General features: G+C 39.9%; 1 protein-coding gene and 1 non-coding gene across 5 annotated transcripts in view; both read left to right on the top strand.

Annotated features, from left to right (window-relative positions):
• Window positions 1–23,199, top strand: part of PATJ (PATJ crumbs cell polarity complex component) — a 427,780-nt gene that overhangs the window by 77,701 nt on the left and 326,880 nt on the right. For all 4 annotated transcript variants that reach the window (XM_010370672.2, XM_030912915.1, XM_010370673.2 and 1 more), the window contains exons 15-17: window positions 12,048–12,182; window positions 15,806–15,967; window positions 22,050–22,181. In XM_010370672.2, the coding sequence (XP_010368974.1) occupies window positions 12,048–12,182; window positions 15,806–15,967; window positions 22,050–22,181 (429 nt within the window). The remainder of the gene's footprint in view (window positions 1–12,047; window positions 12,183–15,805; window positions 15,968–22,049; window positions 22,182–23,199) is intronic.
• Window positions 5,415–5,521, top strand: LOC115892468. Its single transcript, XR_004052349.1, has one exon. It is a non-coding gene; the product is annotated as a U6 spliceosomal RNA (small nuclear RNA).

Here is a 23,199-nt window from a genome sequence, read left to right as displayed (position 1 = left end):
CATGGATTCTAGAACCAAATTACCTCAGTTCAAATTCTGACTTATGCAGAATTTCATATCTATGTGATCTTAGAAAATGATCTAAAGTCCATATCTCAGTTTTTTTGTATGTAAAAAGGAAATATTAATACCTGCCTCATAGATTTATACAGGAATTAACTATTTATGCTTAATATTGTACCTGCCTCATAAATTTATATAGGTATTAACTATAATATGCCTAGAATAGTTGCAAGCACATGGTAGGCTCTTGTTTTTTGAGACGGAGTTTCGTTCTTGTTGCCTAGGCTGGAGTGCAATGGTGCGATCTTTCTTCCCTTCCCAGTTTACCTGCATTTTGAGTCACTTCATCATTGTGACTGTGTCGGCCAACTGACCAAGCTTTCCTCAGATGTACTAAATCTGAGGAAAATACAAAAAGCAATATGGCTCATCTTGTAGTTTATCATCTTGGCTCACTGCAACCTCTGCCTCCCAGGTTCAAGCGATTCTCCTGCCGCAGCCTCCCAAGTAGCTGGGATTAGAGTCACCCACCACCATGCCTGGCTAATTTTTTCTATTTTTAGTAGAGATGGAGTTTCATCATGTTGGCCAAGCTGGTCTCAAACTTGTGCCCTCAGGTGAAGCCTTGGCCTCCTAAAGTGCTGGGATTACAGGTGTGAACCACTGTGCCCGGCCAGGCTCTTCTTATTATTTTTCTTATTATCATATAAATCAGTGTTGCATGAAATTGCTCTTTAATTTACACTAAACTCTTATTTTCTGTTTAACTGTCTTCCAGTTTACTAAATTTCCTGTGCCTAATTGGCTGCTGAAGCCCATCTATTAAGTGCTTAATTTTAGTTATTTATCTAGTATGGAATTTTCATTTTATTTCTTTTTAGATTATAATCCTCCGGCTAAATTCCCGACGTAAAAAAAAATCTAGGGCCGGCACAGTGGCTGACACCTGTAATCCCAGCACTTTGGGAGGCCGAGGCGGGTGGATCACGAGGTCGGGAGATCAAGACCATCCTGGCTAACACAGTGAAACCCCGTCTCTACTAAAAATACAAAAAATTAGCCAGGCGTCTGTAGTCCCAGCTACTTGGGAGGCTGAGGCAGGAGAATGGTGTGAACCAGGGAGGTGGAGCTTGCAGTGAGCCGAGATTGTGCCACTGTACTCCAGACTGGGCGACAGAGCGAGACTCTGTCTCAAAAAAAAAAAAAAAAATCTGTATTTTTCATCTGTTCCTGTATTTTCCATCTTTTCCTCTATTTCTTCAGCATGTTACCCATAGCTTATAAAGACTTTAAGTAATTCCAATATCTGGATTAACTTTGGATCTGTTTCTGTCATTTGATGTTTTGTCTTTTTGTTTGGATATATCTCTTGTCATGCCAAAATTTGATTAAATGTCTGACAACTATAAAAGGCTTCAGATGATATCATTAGCCTGCTAATGTGTTGATAGAGGGAGGGGAGGGAAGAGAGAGACAGAGAGAGAGTGAGAGAGTGTGTGTGTGGTGGTACTGGTGGGTGCTCATCTTAGAGAAGGGGCAGAGGTACAGTTCTGGTAAGATTCAGACTACCTCTGATTTGCTTCACTTTTAAGACACAGCCTTGGCCAGGCACAGTGACTCACGCCTGTAATCCTAGCATTTTGGGAGGCCGAGGCAAGAAGATCACCTGAGGTCAGGAGTACAAGACCAGCCTGGGCAACATGGTAAAACCTCATTTGTCCTACAGATATAAAAATTAGCCAGGCATGGTGGTGGGTGCCTGTATTCCCAGCTACTCGGGAGGCTGAGGCAGGAGAATCACTTGAACCTGGGAGGTGGAGGCCGCAGCGAGCCGAGATTGTGCCACTACACTCCAGCCTGGGCAATGGAGCGAGATTCTGTCTTAAAAAAAAAAAAAAAGACACAGCCTCCCGCGTAATCCACGAAAGACCCTGGGGTGTTTACCAGTCCTGTTATCCTGGTGGAACCTGAACTCTAATCTTCTCTCCTTAATAGTGTCAGTTGCTGAAATACTTGTTTTGCTTTTCCAAGGTTTCCTGATTAGCTTTTCAGCCTCCTGTGCCATATTGCTTTAGAACTCAGGATATGTCCTTGTAGGGAAGTCCTGCCCTGATCAGGCTCTGTTTATCACGTGGTTCAGCTTTACTTGTCTGTTCTCCCACATTTAAAGCCTAAGACCCTGAATCATCATGTTTTATAATGTTTTATAATAAGTAAAAGACAGCAAGGAAAAAAGGTACAAAGCACACTTTGTGTACATTTTTAAACAGTGTGATTCTCTTTCTCTAGACAGAAGATGTTCTTTCTCACTCTCACTCCTTAGTTCTCTGCCTCCAGTCTTACCGTGTCGTCTTTCCTGATCAACCTCTATGGAATGTACATATATATATACACACACACACACATAAACATATATATATATTTGTACTCGGTAACTTGGATATAAATGGGCAGAAGGGCTTTGAGTTGAACATACTTTCAGAACCACCTTATAAAAACTCACTAGTACATTTGGCTGTTCATTCATTCATCAAATATATATTATATGTACTCTGTGCTAGGTCTGCTACTGGGTGCTAGGGTTCCAGAAGAGAACAAAGCAGGAAGAAAAATTCCTGTCCTGTAGAACTTATATTTTAATGGGAGGAGGCCAAAAATAAGTAAGTTGTACCATGTAAGTGATATGTACCATGGAGAGTATTAAGGCAGGGAACATAGGAGATTCAGGAGTGGGGGTTTGTCTGCAAATTTAGATAGGTTGGTCAGGGAAGGCTTAAGAAAGTAACATTTGATGAAATGCTTTTGGAGGTAAATAACTGGCCTCATTTTTTCTCTAAATAATATGAAGAATAATAATTGTGTTGTAGAAGACTAAATAGAAATAATATTTCACATATACCTTAGTATAGCTTAGTGCCAAGATATAAGAAATTGTCCAATAAACAGTAGTTTTGTTTCCCAGTTATATGCCTCTAGCACTTTTAGACTGAACTTTCAAAGGCCTCTTTCTTTTACTATGCTTTTAAAAACATTTAATTAATTGAAATTTTGTTGTGGCAAAATTTGTGGCTTTTCTTGTTTCTCTATTTTCTTCACTGGAAGAAAAAAAGTCACCCAAAATTACATTATTCTGTTCCTTTTCTTTCTTTTTTTTTTGAGATGCAGTCTTGCTCTGTTGCCAGGTTGGAGTGCAATGGCACCATCTCGGCTCACTGCAACCTCTGCCTCCTGGGTTCAAGCAATGTTTCAGCCTCAGCCTCCCAAGTAGCTGGGATTACAGGAACCTGCTATCACACTCAGCTAATTTTTGTATTTTTGTAGAGACGGGGTTTCACCATGTTGGCCAGGCTGGTCTTGAACTCCTGACCTCAGGTGATCCACCCACCTTGGCCTCCCAAAGTGCTGGGATTACAGGCATGAGCCACCGTGCCTGGCTGCATTGTTCTCTTTACATATTTAGTTGTTAGCTACATATTTATATATTTGCAGTCAGTATTACCTGCCTTTAGTGTGTGTGTGTGTGTGTGTGTGTGTGCATGCATACACATGTGCATGCGTGTATGTGAGATAGAAGGGGTGTGTAGTTTTTCTGTGTAACATCATATATTTTTACATTTTTCTACATTAATTTTAGTTATTAAATGTCCACAGAATTTTTCTTCATTTTGATCAGCTATGATTTTTAAAAATCCTCTTATAATTGGAGATTTGCATCTTAATTCAGTAGCTACCAATTTCCCCCTACAGTATGTAAGGGAGATTTTAACTAACCAGTCAAAACCGATTTTACAGATGAGAGGATAGTAAAGGTTGCCTAGGTTGAATGACTTGATCAAAATTATACCACTAGATCGTAGCGGAGGCAGGTTGTAGCTTAGAGTGCATTCATCCATTCCTGAACTATTTACTGAGCTCCTACTCTATGCCAGACACTGTGCTACCATCTGTGGGAAGGAAAACGGAAAAGGTCCTTGCTCTCATAGAGCTTAGATTCTGCAATTGTATAGGGGCATGGTAATAGACAAGTAAAAAATAACTTGATAAGATAGTTGTAGATTGTAAGAAGTGCTGCAAATGAATAAACAGTACATTGGGCGTAACTGGGGTGGGGGACACTTTAGAGCGAGCCAGGGAAAGCCTTTCTGAGCTCAGGCTTGAAGGATAAGAATGTGAAAAAGAGGAGCAGCAGGTACAGTGGCTCTGCTGTGGGAAAGGGCTCACGTGTTGGGGGAATAGAAGTTGTTTCTTTCAGAGGGTCTGGGTCAAACTAAGTGAAGAGCAGAATATTGTTAAATGATGCTGGAGAGGAAGACTAGGTGTTAAAGGGCCCCTTGGGAGCCACGGTGATATGTACGGACTTTGTCCTCAGTGACAGGTAACACCAGTGGGAAGTTTTGAGCAGGGATTTTTCTATGATCTGAGGTCCAGGCTGGAGGTTTTCCCCTGTCTCATTAGCTTTCTGATTAGAACAATTATGTTTCTATGGGTCTAGCTGCTTTTAGATGGTTCCCATGCCGTGGCCACCAATCTTGAAGGGATGATTCCAGAATCATCTATATGACTGAGAGGGGTGGTTTATGCATATCATCCCAGCACTTTGGGAGGCTGAGGTAGGAGGATCTCGAGGCCAGGAGTTTGAGACCAACCTGGTCAACAGAGGGAGAGGAGACCCTGTCTCTATTTTTTAAAAAAGAAACATCTTCATATATTATGGGCTAATGTTAACAGATAAGATTTTCTTCTGAGGTGGGTGGAGTTGTGGAGAAAGAGGGAGGTGAAAGCTATTTACAGTGACTTAAGCATTAGCTGCACTGCTTCTAGGAAGCTGTTAATCATGACACAAGAACAGTTTTCCCGCATCTAGGGAGACTTGCACTTTTAGGGACGGCTTTCTTGGCAAGTGCTTACTATTAAGATAATCACAGCTCTATGAGGGAGAAGCATTAAGCTCATTCTAGTGACCTTTCTGCTGGCCATCAATTGTAATATGAAGTGAGCATCAGTAGTATTGCTTGTGTGGGAAACAAAAACACCAGGTCCTGCTCTCTGGTTTTGACAAAACAGATGGATAAATTTCACTTTATTTCTCTCTTGAGTTATATGTCCTGACCCAGAGAACATTAAAGTATGGTTTCTCCCCAACCACTGTATAATGAACAAGTATAGTTTTTAAGGCAAGTGGGATGTACTGGGCTTTCCAAGAGTTATAGTGGATGTTACTGTTCAGTTACCAGGGCCGGTTCTTTGCTTTAAATATATTTTCTCCTATATTTCTAATAGTAACCTTATTGGTCAGCAAGCATTTTCCCCTTCCCATTTTTAATATGGGAAACTTGACTGTCAGGCAGGTAACGTCACTTGCCCAAGATCATATGCAGCTAGTAAGGGGGTGGAATTAGGAAACAAATCGAGTGCTTGCTTAGGCAGCACAAATACTAAAATTGGAACTATACAGAGAAGATTAGCATGGCCCCTGCGCAACGATGACGCACAAATTCATGAAGCATTCCAGAACTATTAAAAAATAAATTTATTTAAAAAGTTTCAAAAAAGGAAACAAATCAAGGGTTATCTGGCTTCTAAGCTTACATCATTCTTTTTTCTTCTTTTAAATTTTAAATAGATAATATATGGGCAAGACATACAATTTAAAAGGTGTAGAAATATGTCCTGCAAAAGGTAATTTTTTCTCCCACCCCAGTCCTCTTATCCACAGAAGCAATGCTGTTATCAGTTCTCAAGGATGTAATTTTATACTTTGCTGCTCTCTTTTTAAGTGGAGAACGTAACACACAGAATCAAATAACTATAGTAGCAGTGGTTACCTAGTAGTGCAGGTGGCATGTCAGAAACATGAGAGGAGCTTTTTCAAAATACGCATGCCCTATTTTAAGTTCCTCCTTGCTGATACTCTGATTTTGTAGGTTTGGGGTGAGGTTCTTATAGGGAATTTTGATTCCCTTCTTGCCTCACTCCATAGAGAATTATTATTCAGATATTGCTAAAATGCCTCATGTGTGTTCTAACAGGATATTACTTCCTCAAGACAGATGGAGGCTTATTGGTAGGATGGCATTTGAACTATACTCTGAAGAATAGATTTGGAGTACAAATGAGTACAATGGGTATTTCAGGTGAAGGTGCTACCGTGAACATAGGTAGGGGGAGAAAGCCAAGTGCAAAGTGTTAGTTCAAGTATCAAAAATTCAGATATATCACATGGGCCAGACAGGAAACATAAATTATATCTAAAATACTAAATAGCAACTGATGTTTGACCTTGGTATTAGGTGACTGAAGAGAACTTTCAGTTTACTACTGTACAACAGGGTAGCTGTTACACATGTTTTGAACATTCTGAAGTAAAATTTTGGAGGGAACCAGGAGCGGTGGCTCACGCCTGTAATCCCAGCACTTTGGGAGGCTGAGGTGGGTGGATCACCTGATGTCAGGGGTTTGAGACCAGCCTGACCAACATGATGAAACCACATCTCTACTAAAAATACAAAAATTAGCCGGGCATGGTGGTGTGTACCTGTAATCCCAGCTGCTGGGGAGGTTAAGGCAGAATCACTTGAACTGAAGAGGCAGAGGTTGCAGTGAGCCGAGATCACACCATTGCACTCCAGCCTGGGCAACAAGAGCGAGACTCTGTCTCAAAAAAATAAAATAAAATAAAATAAAATAAAATAAAATAAAATAAAATTTTGGAGGGGTGAGAAAAACAAACATAAATGAAGCTCTAATGGATCAATTGTCTTGTATAACCTCTGAGGGAGGCCATCATGCTTGTGGTTTTCCATTACTTTAAAACTTGTAGCCTCATTCTTGAAAAGTTTGTTTTTTATTTATGGTAAATTTAGTAACGACCTAATCTTTAAACATAAATGGCTATTTAATACTTTGTGTATGGGAGTTACAAGAACCAATCATGGATTCTTTCTGTTTTATTTTCTGTCGAGTTTAACATTTTTGGAAAATCCTTCCCCATCCCACTGACACCTTTTTGAAGCATTCCTTTCCAGAGGTTTCTTTTCCCCCTGAAGCAATATCATTTGTATTCCCACTTAAGCATTTTGATGTCCTGTTTCAATATCCTAAAAGTAAAGCTTCAAGCAGAATGAATGGCTGTAGTTTGTTTCATGATAGATCTTGCTACTTGTGGGTAGAAGGCCTTAAGCCTTCTTAATGTCATTTGATCTTCATTTTTGCACTGACAGTAAAGCACACAATGGCCACACAATGGCCACACTTCCCTTGAATGCATTTCCTTGTATCCTTTACTTATATCAGGATCATGAAAATCCTGTTGCTCCTTAACTTTGTCAGCTTAAATAGAACGCCTCACACAGCACATTGAGTATGCATCAAAAAGCATGACATGCGGTGTGTGTGAAGGCACCAATCATCTGTTTCACCCACTCTGTCATTTCAGCACTTTCTGCTAAGAACTCCGCATACTGAAAGAGGTGGACAACTAAAAGGGACAGATGAAATGCTTGATGTGTTTAGTTGCTAAATGCAGCTGGGACAGGTAATTAAACAGTCCTGCTCCCGCAGAGAAGCCTGCAGCAATGTAACATGAAATCTTAGAAACCCAGCTGTACTCAGATTTAGATTCAGAACTAATAATAGATAGGCATCCTTCCGATTGACAGATTTCGTAAGCATCATTTCTGGTTTATTTGTTCAGCCTAATTGAAGATAGAGCATGTTTCGTTCACCATTTAAGTTTTCTAGGGAGCATGTGGTGTTTACAGATACCTGGGGGAATAGCCTAGAAGACACAGCCCGTGTCTGGAGGGCACGGGATGACATGGGTGAGCCTCTGCGAATCCTGACTCCAGCCATTCCATGGAGGTGGGAATGGGGGTCATCATATGAATAGCTGTGGACTGGGAGAGGATTGGAACCAGTTCTTGCCTTAACCCTTTTATCTTGTATGAGGGCATATTATTATGTAAGTAGCAAAGATCTCTGTGTGTACAGTGGGATCTTTGTTTTAATTTGGGCACTTATTTCTATGCAGAAGTTGTTACCACCATTTACTCATTTGCTCAAACCAGAAATTTAGCAATTATCCTTTTTGCTCACCTCCCACAGCCATCCCCCAGTAGGCTTTTTTGTAGGGCTGACTCACCGTTATCCCTCAAGTCTCACCTTAAGTGTCCCCTTCAATGTGGAGTCTGCTTTGACCAACTTTCCAAAATGGCCTCCATTAGTGGGGCTCTGATGTCATGACCCCAACTCCTTCCTTGTAGCACTTAACATGCAATTAGCAACTACTTGTTTTCCACACAATGGTCACACATTCCTTGGATGCATTTCCTTATATTCTTTGCTTGTCTTACCAAAACTGTGATAATTCTGCTGCTTGTTGATTGGTTGTTTATTTATGTATTTGCTTTGTCTACTTATCTTTTTGCCTATTTATTATCTGTCTGCCATGCTAGATGTTAGTTCTAGGAGGGCAAAGACTTCATCCTATATTTCCAGCTCATAGCCCAATGCTTTGCACATAGTTTATACCCTGTACATATATGCTGGATATCAGGTCCAAACTATATCATAGATCAGTGGTATGCTGGTAAGTTTCTAGGTGGGGATGGGGGGGGTGGGAAGGTAGCTCCAATTTGTAGCATGTACCAATATCTGTGGTGTAAATACTCTCACCATGGCAGATACGAAGCTACCAAAATGGTGTTACTGATCAGTGAGTCGAGAGGCAACGCACAGTAGCGCTTCATTGCTGCAGGCTTCTCTGCAGGAATAGGGCTGTTTAATTACTTGTCCCACCTGCATTTAGCAGCTAACCAAATCAGGCTTTTCATGTGTCTCTTTCAGTTGTCCACCCCTCAGTATTCTTTGAGTTCTAATAGAGAGTGTTCCTCTCTGTACAGATATAGTAGATATAAATCACTTCATGAACATAGATATTAGTAAAAGAGTGAAAAATAATTAGGAAGTGATGGATTTTGAGTACTTGTTACTTTTTTTATGTTACTGTATTTAATTAATTAATTAATTTTTTGAAATGGAGTCTCTCTCTCTCACTCAGGCTGGAGTGCAGTGGTGCATTGTTGGCTCACTGCAACCTCCGCCTCCCAGGCTCGAGGGATTCTCCTGCCTCAGCCTCCCGAGTAGCTGGGATTACAGGCATGCCCCACCATGCTCAGGCAATTTTTATATTTTTAGTAGAGACAGGGTTTCACCATGTTGGGCTAGGCTGGTCTTGAACTCCTGACCTCAGGCAATCCACCCACATCGGCCTCCCAAAGTGCTGGGATTACAGGCGTGAGCCACCGTGCCTGGCCTATTTATTCATTTAGAGATGGAGTTTCAGTCTTGTTGTGCGGGCTAGAGTGCAATGGCTCAGTCTCAGCTCACTGCAACCTCTGCCCCCTGGCCTCAAGTGATTCTCCTGCCTCAGCCTCCCGAATAGCTGAGATTACACCCACTCAGCTAATTTTTGTACTTTTAGTAGAGATGGGGTTTCTCCATGTTGGTCAGGCTGGTCTCGAACTCCCAACCTCAGGTGATCTGCCTGCCTTGGCGTCCCAAAGTGTTAGGATTAAAGGTGTGAGCTACCATGCCTTGCCTACATTTATTTTTATTAATTGTAACTTTATGTGGTTTAATTTTAAATAATAGCTGTGTTTAACAACTAGCTTGCAAAATCACTGAAAATTTAACAGTCTACTCTCAAGCCAGTATAAGCCCCAGCACTGCACTGGGGATGAGCTATGATGGATCCACTGGTAACTCTCTGCCCTGTAGCATCTGGCTCATAAATAAGGAAGGAAGACAGCTGGCAGAGATGGGAGGTAAACTGTTAGTACAGAAACATTTTTCTGAGAGCTTTTCCTTACCTCCTTTCATGTCCTGCCACATGACACTAATATCTCCTTAGTGTATCCATACCCATTATTTGGTACAATGACAAGAGAATGAAGTGGCAGCAGTGAGAAGAAAGAAAGCACAGAGAGGAAGCACAGAAAGTGCTGAAATGACAGAGTGGGTGAAACAGATGATTGCTGCCTTCACACACACTGCATGTCATGCTTTTTGATGCTTTTTTTTTTTGAGATGGAGTCTCACTCTGTCGCCCAGGCTGGAGTGCAGTGACGCGATCTCGGCTCACTGCAAGCTCTGCCTCCCGGGTTCAAGCCATTCTCCTGCCTCAGCCTCCTGAGTAGCTGGGACTACAGGCGCCCGCCACCACGCCTGGCTAATTTTTTGTATTTTTAGTAGAGACGGGGTTTCACCGTGTTAGCCAGGTTGGTCTCAATCTTCTGACCTCGTGATCCACCCGCCTTGGCCTCCCAAAGTGCTGGGATTACAGGTGTGAGTCACCGCGCCCGGCCGGAAAAACTATCTTAACCTTTCATTCAGCGAACTAGAACATTTTCTTGCTGGAGATGGTTGTAGATCCTGAAGTGCTTAGTGATCAGGAGCACTTAATTTTCAGGAAATTATCCCAGGGCTAGCAGTCCCTCATGCCTGTGTTGAGGTCTTAGTCCGCCAGACTCCTTGCCACTTCACATTTGTCTGCATATCTATAGTGAGACAAAAGTGAGCCTCAAATGTTGTCTGAAGGAAGGCCTGTGGCACTCTGGGGACTGAAAGCAGAAGACTGAGGGAGGTGGCAAGCTCAGGGATAGAGGATCACAGAGAAGAGGAAGAGAGCCACATGGTGAATGCACTGCCACCCTGTGTAGGGTTTTCTCCTTATAAAGTATAGTTCGAAGTAGGTCTGGTATTTTTAGGTATCAGACTGTTGATAAAGGAAATGTCAGTCATCATGAGTACCATTTACCATATTTGAGATTATAAGGCCACAATGAGAAATCATTAAGTCTGTCTTTGAAAGTCAGGGGAATGGAGTTTGGTTGACCGTGACGACCAACAAAGATGAGTGCAACTAAGACACTCATCTCTTTACTCGACATTGGCTAGAGTTTCTCAGCCCTTGACTTGTATCTTAGCCCATATGAATCCTCATAGACTTAGAATGGATAAACGATTGCCTTTCCCAAATCGGAAATGTTTTCACTTAAGTTGGCTAGATGGAAAAGGACATCTTAAATGAGGCACTGTTTTTCATGGATTGCTTCAAATAACATTTAACGAGCCCATATTAATGCCAGGTACTGTTCCAGGGCTGAGGTTATGGCGATTCAAGGTACAGACTCTGCATTCGGGTAAGGAGTGGAGGAGGGACAATCAAGAAACTAGGAATTCTCAATGTGGTGAAACCTCATCTCTACTGAAAATACAAAAAAATTAGCTGAGCGTGGTGGTGCACGCCTCTAGTCCCAGCTACTTGGGAAGCTGAGGCATGAGAATACAAAAAAATTAGCTGAGCGTGGTGGTGCACGCCTCTAGTCCCAGCTACTTGGGAAGCTGAGGCATGAGAAGTGCTTGAACCCAGGAGGCAGAGGTTGCAGTGAGCTGAGATTGCACCACTGTACTGCACTCCAGCCTAGGCAACAGAGTGAGACTCTGTCTCAAAAACAAACCAAAACAAACAAACAAACAAAAAAACAAACAAAAAACAAATTCTAAGCCTAGTATGTTGTGAGCTGTGATGGAGATGTGTACAGAGCGGTCTTGAACCCCAGATGGAGGCACATAAACTCAGGGCTTCCTGCCGTGGCATTTAAGTGTGAGTAGAAGTTAATTAGATAATAAAGGAAAGTTAAGATGTTCTGGGGGATGGGGAGTCCCATAGAAAAGTGAAACACAGCATATATACTGGGGACTACCAGAAGTGTGGACTGCCTGGAGCTTAGAATGGAAAGTAAAACTATATATGTCCGTCTCTTCGTTTCCAGGGAATCTGGAAGGAAAAGAGGAGTGAGAACAAGATGACCAATGACTTCATATTTTACCTGAAGCTAATTTTCCCATTATTGTCCTCTTTTAGGATTTTGGTGATCTGATTCAAGAGGTGGGGTTTTTCACTTCAAAATTGCAGTGGATGGAGGATGAATAGCTGGATGTGTCGTTGTCATGTTTGATCATTGCTTTGTGTTTTGCTACAGCTGCTGCCTATTCACACGCTGAGGCTTGGTGTGGAAGTGGATTCCTTTGATGGGCACCATTATATTTCTTCAATTGTTTCTGGTGGTCCTGTTGATACATTGGGTCTCCTACAGCCAGAAGATGAGCTGCTTGAGGTAAAGTTTGTGGGGAAAGAAAGGCACAGGCAGGAATTTTTAAATTTTAGAAAAATGTGTTCTCATCACAAATCACCTGAGTTATAGTGTCACCAGTTCCAATGTCATAAACATGGGAGGGTAGGGTATTGGAGTCCTGTTTTAAGATGTAGTAAGTTGCTTATTTTTAGAGGTTTTCAAGGGAATGGTATTAGGCTTCTTACTGCAGATTAATGCCCTGCATTTTGTTAGAATAATTATGCTTTCTTTTTGGTCTTCCTCTTCTTATTGGCTGGGCACGGGCATATCTTTGCAGATGTCATACATGATAATTTGTAGATTAGAGACTATTGCTGTAGTATGTAGTTATTAGGTGTTGAGAAATGAGATACATTTGTTTGGGAGAAGTGGAGGTATGAGTATAACCAATTTAATTCACTTTTTTTTTTTTTTTTTGAAATGGGGTCTTGCTATGTTGCCCAAGCTGGTCTCGAACCCTTGGACTCAAACAATCCACCCACCTCAGTCTCCCGAAGTGCTGCGATTACATGTGTGAGCCACTGCACCTGGTCCACTTTTTTTTTTTTTTTTGGTGGCAAAATATATGTAACATGAAATTTACCATTTTAACCCTTTTTCCTTTTTTTTTTTTTTTACAGTCAGAGTCTCACTCTATTGCCCGGGCTGGAGTGCAGTGGTGTGGTCATAGCTTACTTCAGCATCAAACTCCTGGGCTCAAGCAATCTTCCCACCTCAACCTCCCGAGTAGCTAGGACCATAGCTGTGCGTCACCATGCCCAACTAATTTTTTTAGTTATTTTGTAAAGACAGGATCTGGCTATTTTGCCCATGCTGGTCTTGAACTCTTGGCCTCAAGCAATTCTTCTACCTCGGCCTCCCAAATTACTGGAATTACAGTCATGAGCCACTACACCTTGACTATTTTAACCATTTTTAAGTGTGAAATTTGGTGGTATTAAGTATAAATCACTACTAGTATGTGGTAGGTGCTAAAGAAATGTTGGCTGGATCACAGTAGAGCAAGTATAGGTGATCCCAGCCATCAGCTCAATTCTGTATGCTTTAGCCAAGACTAGGATCCCATGGGCCTACCACCTTGTAGAAGAATGTGCTATAATAAGGTAGTGTGAAGATTTTTTGAATTCTTAAATATAGATACCTGGTGAAAGAGCTTGAGATAAGGAAAGAAGCACAGATTTGGAGTCAGAAAAGCTACTTTTGGTCTGAATTGCCACAGGTTAGCATGTGTCCCTTGGCATGTCACTTGACTTTGTTGAGGATCAGTTCCTTCATCAATAAATGCCCACTTCACTATGAGCTTATAAGGATCTAATGAAATACCATCCATGTAAATTATAAAGCATTATCTCATTACAGGGTATTGGCAATATCATCACTGTGAAAAAGGCATATTAACAAGCTTTATGGGCTGGGATGATGGTTGGATGTGGTAAAATAGTGGGGCCGCCCTTGTGCAATGTTCTGTACTCTGGAAGTGTGTATGTGTGTGTGCATTTTCCAGTCAAAAACTTGGGATAATCGAGATTTGACAGCACTTAGGAGGCTCTCAAGTTGATGGACCTTGAGAAATACTGTGAATTCTAAAATAAAAATTAGCTTCTTCTGAATAACCAAAAATACAAAATTTAAAAATCTCAGTATAGTTAGCCAAATAAACTCCTGAACTCAAAGTGTGGGGTGTGTGTGTGTGTGTGTGTATGTGTGTGTGTTTAATGTACTCCTTAGAACTTAAGAAACACAAATATGCTTTGGGGTTAGAACACTGTGCCAAGTTTCATCCCAGAGCAGCTATTTACAGCAGCTATAAATCCCCTTAGATAGGAGTTGGTAATGGGAAATGTGACCAATCCCTTTAGCAACAGAGCGGTGAGGGGGACTACCAGGCACTGGTATAATAATTGGAGACAATTCAAATGAATAAGTAATGAGATAAATAAATATTTAAAGGTACTCCAAGATAAAAACCTGAAAAGTGACTTTCTAATTTGTTGAAGTGAAACACAAACTCATACTCATGTACGGATAGAATTCCTGATCTGATTCTATCTCCTTGCATTTTTTTAGTTTAAGTTACTACCCACTTAGTTGATTTGAGAACTTTGTGCACTTGTGACACCAGCTGAAATCATGGATACGGTGTGACCAGTGATGGGTACCTCCCTGCCTCTTCTTGTGTAAAGGTTGACTTGCAGTTATTCCAAGGAAAAACCTTTCATCAGCTGCTGAGCTTGCTGTCCCCTTACACCTCTTCATTTCTCCTGAAGACTTACCAGTAGAGCTAGCTTCCTAAAGTGCACGTGGGTCTCTTTACCAAGTGGTGGTTTCTTTGTAAATAATTAAGAGGCAGGGAGATATGTCTGACTTGACGGCTAAGTGCTTGATATGTTACAGGCTTGAGAGTGGTTCCCAGGGATGGTTGACCTGAGACTCAGCCTGCTGCTGAAGGTTTCCAGCAACCCAGTGTCCATTTCCTCTCTGGTGCAGTGAAAGATTTGTAGAAGGGCTTCTCCCAGTAAAGTCAGGCTGGCCAGTTATCTGAACATTAGCACGGCACCTATTAGAAATTAGCCAGACTAGAAATATCTTTAAAGCAAATAATGCTTCTCAACCCTCCCAGGAGGGTAGGAGTCAGATGTGAAAAGATTATTTGTTGTCTGGATTCTGTTCATGCCTCAGCTTTTTGGGAGTAGCAGACAGATCAGCTTTTAGAGACCTATAGTTAGAACTGACAGGACCCTTTGAGCTCAAGTCATATATATGAAAAATTAGAATTATGTAGCCAAATCATCTTTGGTGCCAAGTATTATTATTATGCACCAAAAGTAATATGAAATTTAGGTAATTTTTTGGTGACAAGGATTAATCATTAATAAAGAATACCTTTTTCTTTTAAACAATATGAGACACTTGAATAAAATTATTTTAAAAATTATTTTGGTATTTTCTATGTATACTTGATTGCTGTATAGCAGAGCATATAAGAATGTAACTGATGCAAAGTTATGTATATTTCTTTTCAATAGAAGTTATTTTTCTAGGATGGTATTAAGAGTGTATGAGATGTGAAAAAATACTGTGGACTGATGTTAAATTTTGACAGTCAAGTATTCTAGACTTATTAGCTATACTTTAAGTAGTAAATAAAACAGTTTTTTTTAACATCCTTAAATTTCTGTAATGGTATTCTTATAAAATGAAAATGCAAAAGGAAACAGTCTTAAAGGGCTGTAAATGATAGTGTGTTTAAGGAGAGCTGAGTAGAGGTAGGTGAGAGAATATGACATTGGAGTATTGAAAGGAGAAACCACAGTGCTGCAAAAAATTAGGTAGATCCTTACCCAGTAAGGGCATACTCTGCATGCATTTTATACTTTATCCATCAAGACATGCAAAGATTTAGCCTTAGATTTTAAAAATTTTAAGGATTTCTAACATTTTTATTTGCATATTATTTTATCATAATATGATTAAAATGAGTCCCCTTGTTTACAGGGAAAATAAAATGATGTCCTATTTTCATTTGGTAGATTGATATAAATAAGAGATTTTTGTTTTTTCGTGTGGGGCTACCTCAGTTCTGACTTATCCCCTTGTCTTCCTAGGTCAATGGCACGCAGCTCTATGGAAAATCTCGCCGAGAAGCAGTCTCCTTTCTTAAAGAAGTGCCACCCCCTTTTACTTTGGTTTGCTGTCGGAGATTGTTTGATGATGAGGCTTCTGTCGATGAACCAAGGCGCGCTGAAACCTCTCTTCCTGAGATGGAGGTACTAAATGAATATAGTGCGGTTCCCACAGGCAGGCCCATTCATCAAAGGTGCCCTGAAGACTGTACTGCAATATGAAGAGAGGGGAAACCACTCCCCTCTGCTCTTTTTTTACTTGACTAAGGCAGCAATGCATAGCTTTTCAAATTGTTACTCTTCATTTAACATCAAAAAATTCTTTCCTTCCCTTTCCTTGACATGTTGGCAACATTGATGTACATGCATTTTGATTTTAGAGAATCTTTTTTTTTAGTAATTGCCTGGATTCATTACTTTTGGCTTCCAGTTCAACTCAGTTTGTCTTATATAATGTTAAGGTGTTTGTGAGTGTTGCATATCTAATGTACTTCCCTTTTTCAGAGCCTTAAAAATATGAAACTCAGCCAGGCACGGTGGCTCACACCTGTAATCCCAGCACTCTGGGAGGCCGAGGCAGGCGGATCACCTGAGGTTGGGAGTTGGAGACCAGCCTGACCAGCAATATGGAAAAACCTCGTCTCTACTAAAAGTACAAAAAATTAGCCGGGCATGGTGGCGCACGCCTGTAATCTCACCTACTTGAGAGGCTGAGGCAGGAGAATCACTTGAACCCGGGAGGAGGAGGTTGCAGTGAGCCAAGATCTCACCATTGCACTCCAGCCTGGGCAACAAGAGCAAAACTCCGTCTCAAAAAAAAAAAAAGACTTCTGTATGATACATTTCAAAGGGAGTCTGGAAATTGCTATAAAACCCTTCAGAAGACCAGAGAGTGGAATAACACTTTATATGCTCTTGGTACTCTTTTTTTTTTTTTTTAAAGAGCATTATGATTATGAAAAGAGTTTTTTTTTTTTTTTTTTTTTTTTTAAACAGGATCTCCCCAGGCTGGAGCGTAGTGTTTTGAACATGGCTCACTGTAGCCTTGACCTTCTGGGCTCAAGCAGTCCTCCTGCCTCAGCCTCCCAAGTAGCTGGGACCACAGGCACGTGCCAGCACACCCAGCTAACTAAAAATTTTTTTCCTACAGTCAGGGTCTTGCCATATTTCCCAGGGTGGTCTCAAACTCCTGGACTCAAGCAATCCTCCCACCTCAACCTCACGAAGTGCTGGGATTACAGGTGTGAGCCACTGTACCCAGCGGAAGAGTTTTGAGTACATGCTTTGCCATCTTATGCTATTTGTAACCTCATCTTTTATGCTGCTTCCCCCCTTTTCAATCTCTTTTAGATTGTAATTCCACTAAACACCAGTTTACATTCATAGGGCCTTTTACTTAAGTTCTGGATTTCAGTACACGTGAAACTAATCCTGCCCCTACTACCTAATAATTGTGAATCTTTGGACAAATGACTTTCTGTTCATATTTTTCCTTTGAAAAACGGTGATACTTATCATACTTACCCATCTCGTGAGTTTGTGCAAGAAGGAAATGCGGTCATGTGAGCATGTTCTTAACATAATGCCTTGCACGTGGGAAGTGCTCAGTAACAGTTGGCTATGGTTGTTTGAGTCTTTGCCAGTCCATCCGTTTTTGTTTTCTTATGTCCTGAAGTACATAAGAATCTAGCACTGTCTTATAGATACTATAGTATGTGTTAATCTTGTTTATCCAAGAAGACTGTCAGCTCATAGTGGGCAAAGGCCATAACTTAAAATCATTTTCTATTCATGGTGTTTTTAGTCTATATTAGGCATATAAGAGGGGCTTGGTAAATTTTTGATTATTGGTTGACTCTTTTTTAAAAAAATGTTTAACTTTTGTAAAAACTGTTTCAAGGAGGGTACTCAAATGCCACACTTTTGTGACTTGCTATCCTTACCAAAATGAAATGTGGGTGGTGGGTTCCCTCTGAAGGCTGATAACAATGCCTTTAATCTAATCTTGCAAGGTGTGTAAATCACAAACCCCACTTGCTGACTTTCTGCCCCTGTCTGTCATGCTTTACCACAATGGTGAACAACAGCTTTGAATTATGCTAAATGTCAACCTTGCTGCCCATTAGTTGATTGCTTTCCATCCTGTAAATACAGGAGTTATGCTGAATTGATTGTATCAAAGTGATATATTTCAGGTTGCAGTATAATATCTTATGTACCTTGAATGCCTTGAAATTTCTATAAACACAGGTTTTGTAATTGTATGCGGTTTCTTAAAATCTTGGCTCTTTTTCCATCTGTCTCTTTTTTTCATTTCTCCTAATACCATCGTGTATTCTTAAACCCTATCTGGTTAGGCAGCTCAGCCAAAATTCTAATATTCATTAATCAGTGAGGGTATTAAATGCCCTAGTAAAACATCAGTCATGTTGTATTAGCCAATGGAACTTTACTTTTTGTTGGAAGATATAAGTGTTTTATTTTTAAGTATATCACTTCCACACATCATACTGAAATATGCAGAGGTTATTGATCCATAAAGTTTCCACTCATTTCAAGTTTTCAGCTTCATATTGTTCCCATGTTTAGGTTCAGTCCACTGTGGATCAGTTATTGACCACCTGTGTCCTGCAGTGACATTTTAAGATCTGGACCAATCCTAATTTAAAAAATGTTTTTCTACCCCATAGTCTCTTGCCCAAAACCTCCTAGATCTGATAAACAACTTCAGCAAAGTTTCAGGATACAATATCACTGTACAGAAACCAGTAACATTTCTTTACGCCAGTAACATCCAAGCTGAGAACCAATTAGGAACTCAGTCCCATTCACAATAACCACAAAAAGAACAAAATAACAGGAATACAGCTAACCAGGGAGGTGAAAGATATCTACAATGAGAATTATAAAACACTGCTGATAGAAATTAGAGATGATGCAAATAGAAAAACATACCATCCTCATGGATAGGAAGAATCAATACTGTTAAAATGGCCATACTGCCCAAAGCAATTTGTAGATTCAACGCTATTTCTGTGACTTTTTTCACAGAATTAGAAAATAACTATTCTAAAATTTTTCTAAATTTTAAGGAAATTTTTTGAAAATTTTTTTGGAACCAAAAAAGAGCCCAAATAGCCAAAGCAGTCCTAAGCAAAAAGAACAAAGCCAGAGTATCACACTACCCGTCTTCAAACTATACTACAAGCCTGTAGTAACCAAAACAGCATGGTATTGGTACAAAAATAGACACATAGATCAATGGAACAGGTTAGAAAACCTAGAAATAAAGGTGCACATCTACAATCATCTGCTGTTTAACAAAGCTGACAATAACAAGCAATGGGGAATGGACTTCCTATTTGGAAAATGTTGCTGGGAAAACTGGTTACCCTTATGCAGAAGATTGAAACTGGACCCCTTCCTTTCACCATATACAAAAATCAACTCAACATGGATTAAAGACTTAAATGTAAAACCTAAAACTATAAAAACCCTAGAAGAAAACCTAGGAACTACCATTGTGGATATTGGCCTTGGCAAAGATTTCATGATGAAGATTCCAAAAGCAATTGCAACAAAAATAAAAATTGACAAGTGGCACTTAATTAAACTAGAGATTTTGCACAGCAAAAGAAACTATCGACAGAGTAAATGGGCAACCTACAGACTGAAAGAAAATACTTGTAAACTATGCATCTGACAAAGATCTAATATCCAGAATCTAGAAATAACTTAAAACAGTGAGAAAAAACAGACAGCCCCATTAAAAAATGGGCAAAGGACGCGCACAGACACTTCTCAAAAGAAGACATATATACGGCCAACCACTATGTGAAAAAATGCTTAATATCACTGATCATTAGAGAAATGCAAATCAAAACTACAATGAGATACCATCTTATACCAGTCACAATGACCATTATTAAAAAGTTAAAAAATAACAGATGCTGGGGAGGTTGTGGAGAAAAGGAAATACTTGGCACTGCTGGTGAGAATGTAAATTAGTTCAGTCACTGTGGAAAGCATTTTGGAGATTTCTCAAAGAACTTAAAACAGAACTACCATTCAACCCAGCAGTCCATTACTTCATATATGCCCAGAGGAATATAAGTTGTTTTACCATAAAGATGCATGTGTATGTTCATCACAGTAGTTTTCCCAATAGCAAAGACGTGGAACCAACCTCATGTTCATCAACAGTGGATTAGATAAAGAAAATGTGGTACATAGACACCATGGAATACTATCCAGTCAGAAAAAAGAATGAAATCATGTTCTTTGCAGCAACCTGAATGGAGCCAGAGGCCATTATCCTAAGCAAGTTAAAACAGAAACAGAAAACCAAATACCACATGTTCTCATTAATAAGTGGGAGCTAAACATTGAGTACACATGGACACAAAGAAGAGAACAATATACGCTGAGACCTACTTGAGGGTAGAGGGTAGAAGGAGGGTGGGGATGAGAAAACTACCTGTCAGGCACTATGCTTATTATGTGGGTGACAAAATAATCTGTACATTAGACTCCTGTGACACACAATTTACCCATGTAACAAACCTGCATACATACCCCCTGAACCTAAAATGTTGGAAAGAATTAATACATACATAAATACATAAATAAAATAATTTTTTTTTTTTTTTTTTTTGAGACCGAGTCTTGCTCTGTCGCCCAGGCTGGAGTGCAGTGGCTGGATCTCAGCTCACTGCAAGCTCCGCCTCCCGGGTTCACGCCATTCTCCTGCCTCAGCCTCCCAAGTAGCTGGGACCACAGGCGCCCGCCACCACGCCCGGCTAATTTTTTGTATTTTTTAGTAGAGATGGGGTTTCGCCGGGTTAGCCAGGATGGTCTCGATCTCCTGACCTCGTGATCCGCCCGTCTCGGCCTCCCAAAGTGCTGGGATTACAGGCTTGAGCCACCGCGCCCAGCCAAAATAAAATTTTTAAACTAGCTATTTTCCTAATTATATAGGATTTTCCCTTCCCTTTTTTGATTACATTAAATTGACGCTCTTAAACTGGTGTTTCAAAATTATGTTTGTAGAGATGATGCATTTTTATTTACTGAGGTTACCCAAAGTTTTAGGAAGTCTACTTTAAAAAATTATTTACTTGGTGCCTTTATTGAGAAGGAGTTTCAAGAGAAACACACTGAAAGATAGGTAATTTTTAATGTAGTGAACAAATATTTATTATATGCCTGCTATGAGCCAGGCATTTTACGGTTGAGCTGATAACCATGGTAAACTCTGTGGTAGCCCTCGTAGAGTTCCCTTTCTAGCTTAGGAGCCAGGTATTTTGTTCATTGCTTGGGCTATAAAAGGTAGTTTTTGAGCTTCAGATAGAAGTTTAGAGCATTTTGGGGAATGTCAATCAGATGAAAACAACAGTACAATGCTGTAATTAGTATAAAAACAGAAGGTTTTTGAAGCAGCCTTTCTTCTGCATAGTAGATCCATTGACCCTCTCATTTAACTTCCTGGAATACCACATAGCAATGACTCTTCTTCCTAAAAAGACAGGGAGTCTAGAATAGAGGGACTTTCAGGAGGAAAATCAAGAAAAGTAACAAAAGAACTGTATGCTGGGCAGTTGTGCTGACCTATTTCTTCTAAAATTAGGTTTTCATTATTTCAACTCAGTGATTTTTATTCATTTTAGACTTATGTAATGACCAAAGACTTGGATTTTTTTTTTTTTTTTCTCACCTTATTTCCTAGTAAAGTTTTTCTTGAAAACTTCCAGGAGCCAGCAGAAGTGGTTTCCCTGTCCTGCTCCAGCCTATCTCTGTGTTGACATCTCTTTCTTTGTCTCTGTCTGTAATTATGAATCCAAGTATCGCTACTTACATATCTTATAAGCTTCTACTATGTATGATGTTTTCATTTACTTAAATTGCATATTTTTCCTTTTATGCTTCTAATGGGATGACAGAACTCATTGAAGTATAAGAGGTCAGTGTTAATACTTTGAATGAAATAAATTCTTTAATAAACTGTATGAACAGTCTGAATTTTTAAGCGCTTGAATTTTTATGAAGATCTTATCCTGGAATGTGTGTGCCCCAGAGCATGGCCCTTTTGCAAAGATTAGAAAGAAAAACTACGCATGCCAAAGAGAATTCCCAGTTTGAGAAGAAGCTGTGAGATTCTTGATATGTGCATTCTTTTCAGAATTGAAAGCATAATGTTTTGAAGCATTTATCTTCTTTGGTATTTCAGATTGACCGCGATATGGATGTCAATGCTGAAGAAGATGATGATGGGGAATTAGCACTGTGGTCCCCTGAAGTCAAGATTGTTGAACTAGTAAAAGATTGTAAAGGTTTGGGATTCAGCATTTTGGATTACCAGGTATAAGAACCTATGTAGAGGTGTTTTCTTTGGAGTGATTGGTTTGTATTAAAGTTATGTGAAGTAGTAATTGTTTAAAACCCCTATTGACTTAAGCAAAACTGAATCCCAAAGATGGGATATTATACTACTTTCGATTGTTATCTTTAAAATTAGTAGCTCTCTTAGTGAATAAAATGATGGATTAATTATATAGGAACTGGACAATAAGGGAAGCAATAGTTATATATCTGTGGGTGCTTTTAGAGACAGGATCTTGATGAACTTGTTTATATGGAGGACTTTTGTTCTTCAGCTTTATTCAGATATCTTTCACATACCATAAAATTCACCCATTTTAAGCATACAGTTCAGTCGTTTTTAGTATATTCTCAGAGTTGTGCAACCATCACCACACTCTAATTTTAGAACATCTTCAACACCCAAAAAAGAAATCCCATACACATTAGCATTTGTTCCCAATTCGTACTCTCCTCTCCCTCCCCTTCACACGAAGGTTTATAGTTTAGCTTACCTATTAATTTCAATGTGCTTAAATAAATAGAAATGTTCTTGGTCAAGTTATATACTGCATTTATATTAATATATAATATCTATGTATTTATATATTTATAGCTACTCCAGTTATAACTAGGGTAAAGTTACTGATACATTTGGGGGAGGGAGATGTAAAAGGTCACAGCAAGACATCTATATGTTATACAGTTCTACCAGTTACTGTCATATATTCAGAATGCTGATTATTTGGGGGAATTAAAATTGTTGCCAAGAAATCTCTTAACTTTTTTTTTTTTGTTGTTGTTGTTGTTGTTGTTGTTGTTGTTGTTGTTGAGACGGAGTCTTGCTCTGTCGCCCAGGCTGGAGTGCAGTGGCTGGATCTCAGCTCACTGCAAGCTCCGCCTCCCGGGTTTACGCCATTCTCCTGCCTCAGCCTCCGGAGTAGCTGGGACTACAGGCGCCCGCCACCTCGCCCGGCTAGTTTTTTTTTTTTGTATTTTTAGTAGAGACGGGGTTTCAC

This window comes from Rhinopithecus roxellana, chromosome 12, assembly GCF_007565055.1.
Source record: "Rhinopithecus roxellana isolate Shanxi Qingling chromosome 12, ASM756505v1, whole genome shotgun sequence".
NCBI lineage: Eukaryota > Metazoa > Chordata > Mammalia > Primates > Cercopithecidae > Rhinopithecus > Rhinopithecus roxellana.
The sequence above is the reverse complement of the archived record's forward strand: the minus strand, read 5'-3'. Positions and strand labels throughout refer to the sequence as shown.